Here is a 15,912-nt window from a genome sequence, read left to right on the forward strand (position 1 = left end):
CTGGTTAACTCTATTGTTGCACAAAAGAGTCTTAGGGCAGGAAAAGAAGGAAAAAATAATGTCAAATATTATATTTTTTTCCTTTCACAATTTAAATGTTCCACAATATGCTACACCTTTGCATAATATATTTAACAACAATTATAAGAAACTCTCTTGTTCCAATGTTTAAATAACAGGTTTAATTGCAGGTATACAGTATTGACTATATAGATAGTGAAGAGTGACATTTTCATGTGTATGTTTTGCTTTGATTTTCCAAAAAATATTTCTCATGGCTTTATGCCTTATTATTAGATGAATGTGAAATTTAAACATGGAATTTCATGTGATATTTAGACATGAAGGGTTTTCAACATATCTTTCACCAGTGATTTTCCATTTAGTTACACCTTGTTTTTTATGGGTGTTGAAATTCCATTAAGTCTTTCCCCTGAAAGACATGCCCACTTGTTCTTGGCTTTATAAAGTGAGCCCTCAAAACAATCCCAACATCTGTCTCTCTTAGTCTGACTACAAGAAAAACTTCACAAGCAACATTCTGGTGAGAACTTCACTCTTTATTTTTACTTTTGCCTGTCCTTATACAGCCATTGCAATGATATCAGTGCATTAATATATTTTATGTATTTAATTAGGAGCAAATATCTTCTTGTTATTGTGCTAATTACCAGTTTTACTGATTTATGACAATGAATCTTTCAATTTCTTATGAAGACTGAACTTGTATTTTTTTTACATGATCAATATTTTAATTCTAATTTAACCTCGAGATGTATATTTCTTAATGTTTGCCCATATTCTAAGAATTTTAAAAAACAAGGTTGAACAAGGTACCTGCTTTCTCTTAGTAGTTCTCCATAGAACAGCCCTGTGCAATGATTTCTAGATGCCACTTGAATACAAGTTTGTTAGGGTATTGCTATTCGTATTCAGGAAACTGATGTGAGATAAAAAGTAATAATAACCTGAATGAGATGTATTGGGAAAATGAACACTGAGCAACACTTAATAATGTATAATATTACCAAATGTAACTGAATATCTTTTCATTGACTTTTTCTAGGTTTGCTTTATCCAGCAGGTACCAGAAATGGCTCAATACAATGATGACACATACAAAACAGACTCATACAAGCTGTATGAAGCTATTGCTCAGGTTGCCAGTGATTCTTATGTCCCAAACTTCACCTACTGCTCTGTGGCTTTTGTTGCTGCTCTTGGCAAGTTGAACCTACTCAAGGTAAGAAGTTTATTCATTATTCAGGGAGTCTTTGCTGTTGTCAGAAGCCCAAGAAGGCCGATGTATTGGTGAACGTGAATGTTTCTCTGCACTGACATTTATTACCATATGTATTTTCCAAATACATATAAAATCCAGCATAATGTCACTCTTGTAACGGTGCATAGTTCAGGACCCTATGCAGACTGTATAATCCGGAACTGGGTGGAGTAGGACAGTGGGGAGGAGATGATGAGGATCAGGGCAGGTTGACAAACAGGGGGACATGACGACAGTGAACTGGTGCATGGGGCGTGGCCATGGCAAACAAGTTCAGGGGAGTCCAAGGGGTAATCCAGGGCGAAGTCCAAAGTCCAAATCCGGTAGATCCATCCATGACAAAAAAAGAAACAATTAAAAACCAAGCAGGATCCGGTACAGGGACGGGGAATAAAAACAGGATGAAGAGGCCAGACGCTCTGAACCCCAGACTCAGCAGGGTCAGGACGCCAATAGGAGGCCTATGCCCTCAAGCCATGGACATCGGGCGACTTGGTGGTAGGCGGGCCTCCTGGCGTCCGTCTTCCAATGCAGAGCCAGGAGTAGCGAAAGCGCCCAGCTTAAATAAGGAGGGACAGGATTGGAGGCAGGTGCACATAATCAACTAAAATGTGAAAAAACCAGAGCACCCTTAAATGGATAAAGGATTACAATCATGACAATTCTGTTCTGACTGTTATTTAACCTGTTTTATTAATTCAGATTAAAAGGTTAGGACTGATTAAGCCATGTACTAATTCAATCTTCAAACAAAAGAAAAACATCCTGTGGCTTTTCAAGGCCAGTACTGTGGACCACTATCACAAACATTTTTTGTTTCAATAATGTCCTTTTAACTGTTTAAAACCGTTCTTGCTGATACCAGTAGAAAACCTTCTACTTTATGTTTCTGCTACTGTATGTTTTATTTCAATCCAAAATTTTATATTCTAGAGTAAAATATATGAGGTAATTGTTAGTAAGGAATATTAAAATGTCTGTTGTTCTTTTTAAGTGGGATGTAAAATCCCCAAAGTGTGCTGAACTGGAAAGAAAAGCCAACCATTTTGATGATGCCTTCCGGAAGGCTATCCAAGACAACAAGGTGGACATCACAAAAGCAGAATTCCAGTGCTACGATCAGCATTTCCGACCTTCAGAGGTAGGCAAGTTGCAGGTGACCATTGTACTTTTAATGACTTTTCTGCCATTAAAAAGTTAATACAGAAGTATTCTCAGAAGATGTGTCTGTCTTTCTCTTTTCAAGGTAAGATGATTGAAAGACTGTGGCCTCAGGCAATATGCTATTGTTCAGTACTGTGATCTGCATTAGTTCTAAAGTCATGACTTTTCATGCATTATCCTGCCCTCACTCTGTATTCTGTTTTCTAACCCCATTTACTATTAACACACCGACATGTTGCATTTTAACAACATTTCCAGACAAGAAGTGAAGTCAGAAAAATATATATCAGGGTCTGATTGCTATTCACTGCTATCCATGCCTAGAGATGAACTTGCATTTAAAATTTTAAACATATCTTTTTGTGGAAGAATGGGGACAGTAATGCCCTTCTCCTTCAGATAACCACATGGCAATATTGTGTTTCCATTTCCAGGACAATTGTGTAAAATAAGCTTTTTTGGTTCCATGCATCATTTTATGCAACACGTACAGCCAAGAAATATTGTCTAAAATTCTTTAAAATGTATGAAGAACTTTTTTTTTTCACCAGGATTACAAGAAACTACTGAAGCGGCAGAAGATTGACCTCATACCATTGAACTTTGATGACCCAGTGAAGACAGCAGAGCTTATAAATGCAATGGTGAAAGAGAGGACAAAGGGTAAATTCAGAGATTTTTCTCCTCAAGGTTCCTGGACATTTGTTTTGTATTCAGACAATAGTATTGGAACAGTCATTTGTAATAAATATCTGTTAAACTTTTCTAGGGACGATGCTTAATGCTATGACTCACCACAATATTGAAGAGAGTTTTTTGCTCACTGTTGCTGGAATTTACATGAAGACACTCTGGGATTTCCCTCTACATGACATATCAAAGGAGTGTTTCCATACCCCAGAAAAGGTACATTTATTGTTCTTCTTCTTCTTCTTCTTCTTCTTCTTATTATTATTATTATTATTGGGTAGGCCATATTAGCTTTCAAACCTACTGTATATCTCAACCAGTCTTTGAAATCCATTACAAGGATGAATGTTAGATCAATCAGTTACTTGTTTGTTTCACACAGATTGTTACCACCACACACAATTCCCATAGACACCAATTGGCACTCATTATCTCATTATCTAATGAACACACCTGTTCCCATTACTATTGAAGCCCTCACAATATCCACACCTGTGCTTGGTATTGGAGAAACTCCAGTTGTGAGCTCACTGCCAACCTAGCAATCCCTCTTCTATGTTCACTCTCTTTTTGACTCTGATCTTGGCTAACTCGACCTTTGCTTCGTTTTTTGGACAACCCGTCTGTTGGATATTTGCTTCATGGATTTGTTAGCCTGGTTTTGCAATTGCATTTCCCAACGCTCCGCATAGGGTCCTACCTGCAAATCAGCACTGCGCCCTATCACAGATGAATTGATAAAATATGCAATATGATCTAAATTGCCTTTTTCACACCCTGAAGGTTCTTTCTCCCAGTCAACAGGTTGCCAATACAGTATATCAACACCTCCCTTACTGGTGGGCATGTGCTCCAGAGAAAGAAGTACTGTGGGAATGGAGGCTGTTATAGCAGGAGCTCATTAGGGGCACTATCCTAGGAGAGCTGTTTCTTACATTTAAGTCATATCTGAGACTTTCATTAGTATGTTGGTACTGGTATCATACTTTTACAACAGAATATAATAGTCACACAGAATGTTTGCCTGTGTAGTTCCAGGAGAAAAGTGTTACTATGCTCTGATATATTCAATCAGAGTTTCGGTGCAGTAGATTAACCACCTCTGCAGTGGTGGGAAACTGATGGGAGTAGCTATATCTGCTAGGATGGGCCAGGCTATGTGTCACAGGAATATAAATAAGAGAAATAGGTGAAATCACACATAGAACCTGGAGAGCCACTGCAGTACTGTAATAATAATAATAATAATAATAATAATAATAAACTTTGTTTTATATAGCGCCTTTATAGGTGGCTTCTCAAAACACTTTACAGAATGACAACAACAATAAATTAAAAGAATACGCAAGATAAAACACAATTACAATATATAGAGGAGACCGTGGATGGTGGTACTAAGAAAAGCAGAGGGGTGAAGAATGGAACAGTTAAGTAAAGGCTCTTTGAAGGACTAAAGTCTGGATTTGAAGGAGTTTAGAGAAGGTGACTCTCTGATATCCTAGGGCAGAGAGTTCCAGAGCTTGGGGGCATAACAGGAGAAAGCTCTGTCACCCATACAATGTAAATGGGCTTGGGGGACGGTTAGGAGACCAGAATTAGGAGAGAGAAGGTTGCGAGGTGGGAAGTCGGGCGATAATAGTTCAGACAGGTACTGAGGTGCCAAGCCATGAAGAGCCTTATAGGTGAGCATGAGGATTTTAAAGTCAACACGAAATTTGACAGGAAGCTAGTGCAAAGAGTCCAGGACAGGAGTAATGTGATCACTTCCACTAGACCTGGTCAGGATTCTGGCTGCTGAGTTTTGGACATACTGGACATTTTATTCAAAGTAGATTTAGGTACCCCAGCGAGTAGAGCATTACAGTAGTCAATTGCAGAGAGCACAAATGTGCTGATCATCTTTTCATCCACAGTTAGTGATAGCATAGGGCATAGTCTAGCTATATTTCTGAGGTGAAAAAGACATGTTTTGACAATATGCTGCACATGTGGGTCAAATGTTAAGCCAGAATCAAATATAACTCCAAGGTTTTTCAATTTAGACTGAAGCTCAAGTTCAGAATCATCTACAGATAGAGTTACAGGATTGGCTTTACGAAGTTGATGAGGGGTGCCAATAAGCATGACTTAAGTCTTGTCACAATAAACACATTTTCCAGGCCAAAGTCTCACTGGCTGAAAGCATGTGCACCTGCTTTCCTTACTTCTTGTCTTCAACACAAATAGTAACAGCATACACAGTTGCAGTTGAGTGCAGTTTGGGTGCTGGCAGTCTGGCCAGTATACATGTTTCAGACATTCTGCTCTCAAACAGAGGTAAAAGGTGGAAATTAAAAAAAAATCAGTACAGTCATGGCCAGAACAAAGAGCACCGAGGTGAATCAGCTTTAACAGAAATAGCCCTACTGTAAGTGAGGTACAACTGCATGACTTTGGCTCATTGCAAATCTGTGCAAAGTTGATCAGTTATGGGTATCTGCAAGTAAAAAAAATAATGTGTAAAAATGCACAATATTTGAAAAATACAGACTACATTAAATTGTTTGAACAAAAATATAACACTCTTTTGGTAAGACTAAATGTTTTTGTTAAAATCTTTGACTCCTGCATCACTCACATCTGCACATACTCTAGGTATTCCTTTCAACAGCTTTAGAGGTGTATCTCTGTCTGGTTCACAATGTATTAAGTTGTACAGTTAATGCTGTTTGTTGGGTAAACAGCATGCATTGAAAGGTTCAGTGGAGTGAATATCTGGGGACTTCACTTTCAATCCTGTAGATTTCCTTTTCTCACTAAATAGATTATATCATGCTTTTGTTTGGGGCTATTGACTTGCAGTATTGAAAAACAGACCATGTCACCCACAATCCTGGTGACATGTGTACTGAAACACTCAGGAGACTCAATATCCATCCATCCATTTTCTAAACGCTTTATCCAATACAGAGTCACAAGGAATCCAGATCCCAGCAAGCAACAGATACAAGCCTGGATACTGTACACCCTGGATAGGACGCCAATCCATCACAGAGCACATACAGACACAGACACGGATACACACCCATCAGGGCCAATTTCCCAGATGTAAATAAACCTAACAGTATGTCTTTGAACACTGGGAGGAGAGCAGAGTACTAAAAGGAAACCCACGTGAATACGGGAGAACAAACAAACCCCTTGCAGATAGCACCCCAGGTCTGGAACTGAATCCAGGGCCATCCTGCTGATCTCATCTTGAATTATATTTTATAGGCAGTTCCCATTCCTATGAATGAAATATACAGTACTTAAAGATAGAATTAATAGGCTAAACAAGAGTCATTGCAGTATTGCTTGCAATTGTATGTATGCTTTTTCTATCCTTGTTTTTACTCAGGAGTTATAAGTATCTGATTCCTTGTATCTGATTTCTGTGGAGTTTTACTCTACATGTGGTGGCCGGAAGGGATGAAGTTTAGGTGTATATACAGTATAGTGAAAAGCTTGGAGAATTGTTTTCTTTGATTTGTAACTAAATATCTATGGTTCCGTTAATCATTTCATAACTTAAATCACATTATGTATATTTATGTAAAGCATATAAGACACCTATGTGCTTCATATAAAAAAGGGCTGCATATTATAATAGGCATCAATCTGTATCTATGGTAATGTACTCTCAACAGATGTAAAATACACTTGAACTTACTGTTCTGTCTATTCTCTTTGGTAGATGCTGGATAGAGGTACATTTTGAGGAGAGCAAACAGATGAAAATATAGTGGTACTCTTTAAGTTGTTTTTAATACAAAATTGCTGCCTAATTGAAGTTATCTATTAATTGAGTGAGAAAACTGTCACGATCGCAAGTCCCTCCCCTTAAGGGTGCTCCAGCCCTTCCTTGTTTGCCTTGTTCTCCGCACCTGTCCCTTGTTCCAGCCTTCTTCCTGTTCCCCTTTAAAAGCCAGACGCTGTCGCCAATCGAGGCTCTGCATCTGATTCCCGCATCGTGCGAGCTTGGGACCTGGATTCGTCTGGCTCCATTATGCTTTTAACTTTCTGCTCCTGCTCCTGTTCCCCCTGCCGGTCCCGACCCGGTATCTGTTTTAATCTCTTGTTTTGGATGGATCACCCGGCCCTGGACTTTTGCTTAGTTTTGGATTCTCCTTTGGAATTCTTCTAGGATTGTTTGCCTCAGCCACACCTCCCTGGATCACCAGCACTCCATGGACACGCCCCCCTGTCTTTATTCCCGTCTCCTGCATGACTTTTCCCCTTGTGTTTTCTCACTATTCCGGATTGTGTCGTCCGCATAGGGTCCAAAAAGAATGCTTTCTTGACAAAAACAAACTTCAAACAAAATTTAATTTCCTTAAAAAACAATATAAATTTCCAACACAAAACTGTTTACAGTTTAGAGACTATGTGACTGTGATTTCTTTAAAACCTGATTACAGCTTTATATGAAGGTTTTTGTCTTACTCTTACTTTCACTCTAAACTGTGACTGTACTGTGTGTTTTCTATTCTGCTTGTGAGCATTGTGTCCACTCATGTACAATGCTTTTAGTTTTGACAACAGCTCTCATGAAAGGCATTGTTATCATTTAAATTTAAATAGGCAATCTGCGCTACCATGATGAAAGGCATAGGCAAGTTTCGAACCAAGAATATTAAAATCGCTGGCTGTGCTGTCACAGCCCTGGAGCTGCCATTAAATGGAGATGCGCTTGGATTCTACATATTGATGCCAGAGGATGTCAGCAAGGTAGGTCCTGCCCTTCTAATAATAAATACACACTCTAAGGTAAATACTGATGTGGAGGGAAATAAAATACAGTATTCTTACTATATTTTGTCTATACAAGTCAATAGAAATTGCATCATATAATTCAAAGGTTTAACTAATGCATCAAAATCTATACAATAATACTACAGCTATATTACTATTAGCTATAAAATACTGTACAGGAATGACAGTTTGCTCAGTGGCAACCATATGTCCACTCTGGTCTCAGAAAGGAGATCATTAGACCCATCTGATTTTAGTAGCTTGAAGGACAAAGTTCATTATCTCCAGTGCTTGTGCTTTCTCTTCTTGATGTCATATCCTAAGTAAAATCCGACTGAGTTCCATAGTCTCCTTCCTTATGGGCTGTGTTCAGTGTTAAATGGTTGAGAATGTCACTCTGGGTAGATACTGTAGGCACAGAGGCAGTTAGTTTGAGGATCTGGAGGCAGTTCAGTGCAAATCATACTCAATTCTAATTAAGAAAGGAACTGAAATGATAGATTGTAATTTCAGGCAATGCTTCCACTTAAGGAATTTAAATTATTTGGATATGGTTTCACATACATCAATTATATAGAACAATCATGTTAATGTAGGTCCTTCATGTTAGTCAGGTCAGAAACATGTTTTGGTTTGACAAATAAAGATTTGATACTTTATGTGAAACATGATTTTTTTGTGTTTGACCACCATTATGAAAAGATTTTTTTCAGTGCCATCAGGTAATTTATAGTACATTTTCATGTTATAGCTGCAAACAGTTGAAAAAAACCTTCATGAAATCAAGCTGGAAGAGGTCCTGAAGGCGTCTGTGCAAGAGATGCAGGTCAAAATACCATACTATGTAGCTGCGACCAATTTAGTGAGCCCACTGACTACTACTCATGTGGACTTTGGGAACACTTTTACACGTAAGTTATTAGAGCATCATCATTTTCTTTCATGTGGAAATGTTGAGAGACTGCAGTCCTATTCTAGGACTTTCAAGACTTCATTGTACTTTGTCACGCCCTCTGCAGCCAGATGGCGCTCCTACTCTGTCCTGTCCCTAGTTTCCTGCTTTGCTGTCCTTCCGGTCTCTCTCTTTCCCTGGGCTATATATTTCTGGGTCTTTCATTTGTCTTCACTCAGCATTGACGTTCGGATGTCCTGAAACCCGCCTAGCACCAGGTCGCTCCACCTGAGGGCATAGGTTTCTATATGGCATTTCCTGAACAGCTGAGCCCGGGCTAACCCCCGTCTTGCCGCTATGCGTAGGGTCTTTTCACTCTCCTGCCATTCCACGGTTCGTCCTTTCCGACATCCGTGACAGTACTTAGCTTGAATGAGCTGTGCACATTCACAAACCCACCTGGTACTGTATTCATAAATGCCTAAATACACATTTTTCACCTTTTGAAGGTTGTAGTGTTGTACAGTATTGAGGAAATGTCTGATTTTGTATTCAGATTGGTCATTTAATATTTTTTTCTGAACTATTCATTTTTAACACTATATTTGTTAAATATGTGGATAAATGAATATTAGGATTTACATTATGGTGTTTCTGGCCATAATAATTTGTAGCAAGATTGAAGGTGTGTGAAACGAAGTGTATATGAAGACAGTAGTGCAGTGAAAAGGGAAACACACAGCAATATACTGTACATCCATGCAATAGAAGGCACAGTGAGCACATTCCTTCAGACTACAACTTTAGTCAGCTTGCTTGTATCCTCTAGTGGGCACTGATATGTCTGTGGTGGAGTGCACTTGGTCAGGGAAATCTGGTGTCTATGGCCTTACTTGTACATGTATCCCATGAGATATCAAACTTTGTTATTACTGTCTATGTAATATTAATGAAAGGTACAGAATAATAATGTTTATTCTGCATTTAATTTGCATTCATTTATGTTTCCTCAGCTGTTCCTGGTCCACAGTACAAGCCAAAAGTGACAACAGGTGGCATAATAATTGTTACACCCTCTGGAATAACTTGTGAATCTGTGTCAGTGGGAGAAAATATTCCCATAGATTCACAAATAACAGCACACACACTTGAAAAACATATGGCAATATGTTTACCCAGCATCACAATCAATCGTTCATATGTTTTCATACTGGGTGTGAACAGAGTGCCTCTGAATCCTGGAGATCCCAGTGTTATTCCCTTTTTCATTGGTCGCTGTGAAGATCCTACAAAACAGCCTCTTATAGTGAGGCTTGTTGTTCCACTGGATGACAGCATACTGGAATAAGTGAATCCTGCTGTATTCTGTTCTATCCATTCAATTGGATAAATTATAGCAACTGTCAGTGATTTTAATGGATAGCCTGGTGAAGGTTTATATAGTTTAACAAATTATGTTTTGTTTGGTAATACTGTATGAATAATCATCAAAGCAGCTGAAAAAAAATTATTTGGAATAGGGAAGATGATTTTTATATAATGGGCTCATTTTAAACAGATATATTTCAGGTCTTTGTTCATTCTGTGCCTACCTTTTCTTTTAAATTCTAAATTAAAAGTCTGTTGCAGTGCTGTAATAAAACCTTTATTTTCATTCAGCTGCAATTTTTAGATTTTTTAAAACATAATGCTTTAAAACATACAAAACAAAAACACATCCCTCATCCTACGAATGATGATTACGAATGATTACCATAATCTCTGCACAGACCAACTGAAAAATCTGTTGGTGTCAGAGAGCAAGTTTCAATAGTGATTTAGCAAGAGTGCCTCATGATAACAAGGAATAATAAAAAAGAAAAATCTTCAGCAACTGCTTTTTCTTCAGAGTTGCAGAAAACTGTAGCCTAACCCTACAGGCACAGGGAGCAAGATGGAAACCGTGGATGGGATGCTACTCTATTATATAGAAATTTTTTTCAAACACAAGTATACAGAGATGGAAATTTAGAGACAACAATTGATCTAGATAGCAGGAGAGTATAAGAACACACTTGATAGATCATATGACAGAACCAAGCTGGTCCTGATATTTCCGATCTGGAAATATTTACTACAGTAAATTACACAAATACGGTTGCAGTCATCAATAATGCATGTCACATCTCACATTAACTGTAACTAAACCACATTACACTACAGTTATGCCCAGTGTGCTACAACCAACCTTCCACTGCTTGATAGGTGGCTCTTGTGTTGTGAAAGATGTTAGTAAAATAGAAGCTTCATTTAATCTATGTTTTTCTTAGTCTAATAATCATACAGTATGTCTTTAAAATATGGCAGATTGTATATGCTATATAAAGATATAAAATACATACCACCATTTGAAGGACTTTCTTCATATGTTAGGAACACTAACCATGCTCTCCAACTTTTAGACAATTACCATTTTTGAGGGCACAGAATGTTTCATTTTCACCATGAACATCAATCTTTGCACACTTTCATTTCCCACAATGATAGCCCTTAAGCACACAAATAGCGACTCCTGGACAATCACATTCCATTGGTCCTTCCTTACCAACCCAGCACCCTTTCTATTCTCAGGACCATTAATGATGACCTCCCCGTCTTACAAAATGATCCCTCCACTGTAACCCTCATGTGCACACAGAGAGGTGTAGCAGCGAGGCTTACTAAAATACAGGAATTAAGTTCTCTGCTCCCTTGCTTGTCCCTCTCTCCTTCATGTCAGTGGTGCCTGATACAGAGGACATTCCATTTGGTTCAATTAAGGTGTTTTTCTAGCTGATAGAGTGTCCTGATAAGGAGCAACTCCCAATGCTGAGATTCTCCAGCAACCTTAATGAATGTTCATCTCTGGCGCCTTAAAGTCTGAAGATTCCAAGGGAAAGTGTTATTCAAAGTTGGTTTACGACCCTAAGGTCAGGGTGCATGGTTACTCATCAGCCAATCAGGAACTGGTAGGACAGGTTAACCCCACGTGGGTCTCTGATGCCCATGAAACGTTCCAGCAATTAACAACCTTCAGTTCCTGTAGGTAAAAACAGGCAACACAGAGCACCGGTAGGACGGTTCGTAGGGCAGAACAGTTGGGAAGTGCAGGACAGTTCCCAAAAGCGCAGGACATTCTTGCAGCGCACTTGCTGGACATTCAGCCTCAGAGCACCTCTTGAACATCCTCAGACTCAGCCCGGACCACCATGTAACGGCCAGTGTGTCTGAGTGCCAGAACTTTCCTTTGTTCTAAGAGTCGAGAGCAGAGGTTGCCAGCGCGTAACCAAAGGATCCACCAGTGGTTAGCATCAGCAGCAAGCCTCGTGAACAGGTTGGAACTGTGGACAGCTGAATCAGTATTCAGAACTAGCGCTTCATCAGGAACGAACTGGTCTTCTTCCTGACCTGCTGGGACCCACAGTCACTTTTCTCCTGAGCACAGACTTTGTTAGTTTCAGCCAGCACTAACTAGCCAGTCTTCAGAGAGCATCAGCAGCGCATCACAGGAATCTCCACCACGTCACAAACCGCACCGAGCACTGCCTGGCACCGAGCCAGAGAGCGCAGATTGGACAGCAACAACCTTGCAACTGTTTCTTTGTGCCTGCAGGAGATCTGAATCCCCAGAGATTGGATTATTCAACATTCTGCATTACAGCTCGAGAATTCAATTGTTATCTCAACCAGTTTATATCAATTTAATTCCTGTGAGTGATGTACTTGTTTTGAGTATGAGTTAGTTGTAACCACGTTCATTTACGAAACAGTCTAAATGAATGATATACTGAATGTATGTCCCTCTTGGTTTGTAACTCTTCGTGATTGAATATATACCTTTTGTATTCTGCTAACCCTCTCGATAAGATCTGTTATGTTTATATGCACATTTTATGTATTATTAAATGTATTCTTGTGTATTTGTACCTGTGTGTGTGGTGTTTGAGTTATCACCCAACGTTGGATTCTAATACCATCAAAAGAATCATTTTGTGACTTACTGCTACAATTAAGAATTGTCCCAGTAAATGCACAAACCCCTACATTACTGGTGCCTCGTGAGAGGATACTACAGAGGTTTCAAAACTCCTATTGCAGAAAGACATCTAAAAAATTATCCTTAAACTTGGATCCACAGTGACCAAGGTGCCAATTTTGAATCTGAGATTGTAGTTAAATTGTGTAAACTGTCAGGGGTTAATTCACATACTACACCTTATCACCTGGAGGGAATTGTCACCGAAGCTGGGTCTGACTCCCGTGTAGTGCACAGTTAAGGACCCTATGCGTGACGGTATAATCCAGAAGGGTCTGGAGAACAACATCAGGGGAAGATACAGCAGGGTCAGGACGGGATGACAGACAGGGGGAAGGTGACCAAGTCCAAAGGGGTCCAAAAAGGGATTACCATGGCGCAGTCCGTTGTCCAAAGACTGGGAGATCCATCCACGAACGAAGACAGTTAAAATCCCTGGGAAGGGAAATCAAGACCAGGAACACAGAACTAAAACCTTAACGGGACCAGGCGCTCCGAGCCCTGGACACAGAAGGCCAGAATGCCGGGGTGAAGCTTATGGCGTCAGGTCACTCCTGGACCCGCTTGTAGGTGGGCTTCCAGGTGTCCTTTTTTCAATGATGAGCCAGGACCTGCGGAGACACTAGGTTTTTAACCAAAATTTGAACAATACACACCAGGAAATAATAGAAACTAATATTAACAGAAAAGGGTAGGAGAGCCCTCTAGAGGAGGGATGTGGAATGTAACAGGAATCCAGTGGATATGTTCAATAAGACATTGCTGGATCTTCTGGAAGCACACAGTGAAAGACAGAGCACTGGCAAAAATTTGCACATGCTGTTGTCTACACTTATAATTGTACCCGTAATGAAGCAACCGGGGAGACACCCTTTCTTTCGATGTTTGGTATGCAACCTCGGTTTCCTATTGATCTCTGTTTTGAAATCAGTCCAGAGGGATATAATCCCAAAACGTGTTATGTGCGGGGTTTAAAAAACAGGCTTAAATATGCCAATAGTCTTGCCTCCAAACTTGCAGAGAAAAGACATTTAATGAGTAAGAGGCGTTGTGATGCCAAAGTAACCAGTTCTACCTTTGACGTGGGTTAACAGGTGTAAGTATGAAATGTGGTCTTAGGAAGCAGCACAAGACTGCTGTGCTGAGCCAACAGTGTAAATTGTGGTGAAAAGCCCGATGAAGATATTCCAATCTATGTGGTGAGCCCTGAGGATTGAGATGGAACATGTTCTAAATAGGGACCTCTTGCTTCCCTGTAGATTCTAACCAGTGAACCTGGATACTGAAGAGGAGTCAGAGATGGGGCAGCAGCCAGAAACTCAGGGCTCATGTCAGTTAGAAGGGGAGTTTATGTCTGCAAATGAAGAAGATACCTGCCTGTAGCAAAGTAGTGCTAACCTTCAGACTCTTAAGCAACATGCACCTGAGTTCTTCATGGGTTGTCAAGACGTATCCATGACTCAGGAGCTGGATAATGATGATAGTTCATTACAAGTTGAGGAAGAAGAATCCAGTGGAGCACTGGAGATCAAGACCCCTACTAAGTAGGTGTAGTCACATACCTTGCAGATTATGAAGTTGGTTACAGTGACGGTTTGGGCAACAGATTGATGTTTACAGCTGTTGCAAAATAATATTGGTATTATATATATTGGGGAACAAACACACCAAATCACAGTGGCTCAGTCACTGAGGAGTGCCCAGTGCTCGAGATGGATAGTTAACAGCAACTCTCTCAAATTCCTTAAACTCTCTACTGTCACCTGAATGTACACTCCTAAATGATCTTCTCCCTTATAGGTGTTGAATCGAGACAGAAGACTCATCACTGGAGTATGAACCATCTTTTCTGTGGAGATCAGAAACAGAAAGGAAATTGACAGACCAGATTCTTGTTTACATTTTAAAATTAGAGATTATTGAGTGGAAGGTGGATACCTTGACTATTTTCTCATCAGGAATTCTTTGAAAGTTAAAGAATGATGCATTTTCAACGGAATTGGGGGAAATATATATTTGAGGTTATATGCAATACAAAAACACAAATCTGCAGGTTAAACTGTATTTGTATCATTCTGCACAGTGAGTAGAGCTGCTTTTAAAGAGTGTGTAATAAAATACATACAAGTAATTGTGTAAGATTACTTTTACATATTGTGAAACATGTAAGCTTTGAAACAAGGCACAAATACTTAATCATATAGTTGTGCTGAAGTTCTGTAAGCTCCAGTCTGAAGAAATTATTTTTGGATTTATCTTTCGATTTAAGGTGGTATACATGTATCTGACCTTGTTCTCTGAGTTATCATTGACATCAACAGCTGTGTCACCTCTGTTCTTTGAGTGGAGTGTAAGGTAACATATAAACTCTTAATTTTCATCGCTTAAAGTTTATGCAACACGTGTAGATCCAATATCCAAATTAAATATGAGCTGCTTTCACATTAATGAGTTTATTAATTGTGTAAATATACTGATGGAAAAAAGACATACAACACCTTCTCCTCCACGCTCTGGCTCTCCCGTTTGCATGGAACAGGCAAGAGTGACTCATTCGTGAAGAGGACCTGATGTCACTGCTGATGAGTCCATTGCAGCCTCCGTCTGGCCCAAGCCAGTCAGGTGTAACGTCTAGGAGATGTAAGCAGAGGGCCTCTGACAGGTCACCTTGCTCTAAGGCCAGCAGCATGGAGCCTTACTGTCCTGTCACTGATGCAGGCATTGTGTCTGCCGGCAGTTTCAGCAGCAGTACGGGTGGCAGATCTGAAACAACCTCTCAGATGGACCAGTCTGATGTGTTGGTCCTGCTCTGGTGTGGTCACTTGACAGCGACCAGATCTTGGGCAGTAATCTGTCCTGCCAGTCTGCTGAAACCTTCTCTGCAGTCAGGACATAGTGGAGTGGCTTACTCTGGTGTCTGGCAATGCTGGCACATGCATGCCTGCAGCATGCCAATGCCCCTCTCCCTTGCTACTGGTGACATTCTAGGCATTATGGAATACACAGAAAGCTGACTAAGTAGAATGCACAGAAAGCTGACTAAGTGTGGCCTTTTTC

General features: G+C 39.9%; 1 protein-coding gene across 1 annotated transcript; it reads left to right on the top strand.

The window, feature by feature from the left end:
- The first annotated feature begins 515 nt into the window (after window positions 1–515).
- On the top strand, window positions 516–10,168 carry LOC148815793 (uncharacterized). Its single transcript, XM_088904885.1, has 8 exons — window positions 516–544; window positions 1,067–1,243; window positions 2,277–2,423; window positions 2,998–3,109; window positions 3,216–3,352; window positions 7,739–7,885; window positions 8,661–8,820; window positions 9,815–10,168. The coding sequence occupies exons 2-8, from the start codon at window positions 1,094–1,096 to the stop codon at window positions 10,147–10,149; spliced, it is 1,188 nt and encodes a 395-aa protein (XP_088761011.1). The 5' UTR covers window positions 516–544; window positions 1,067–1,093; the 3' UTR covers window positions 10,150–10,168.
- Window positions 10,169–15,912: the final 5,744 nt, after the last annotated feature.

The sequence above is a fragment of the Atractosteus spatula genome, chromosome 24 (assembly GCF_055471065.1).
Source record: "Atractosteus spatula isolate fAtrSpa1 chromosome 24, fAtrSpa1.hap1, whole genome shotgun sequence".
Taxonomy (NCBI): domain Eukaryota; kingdom Metazoa; phylum Chordata; class Actinopteri; order Semionotiformes; family Lepisosteidae; genus Atractosteus; species Atractosteus spatula.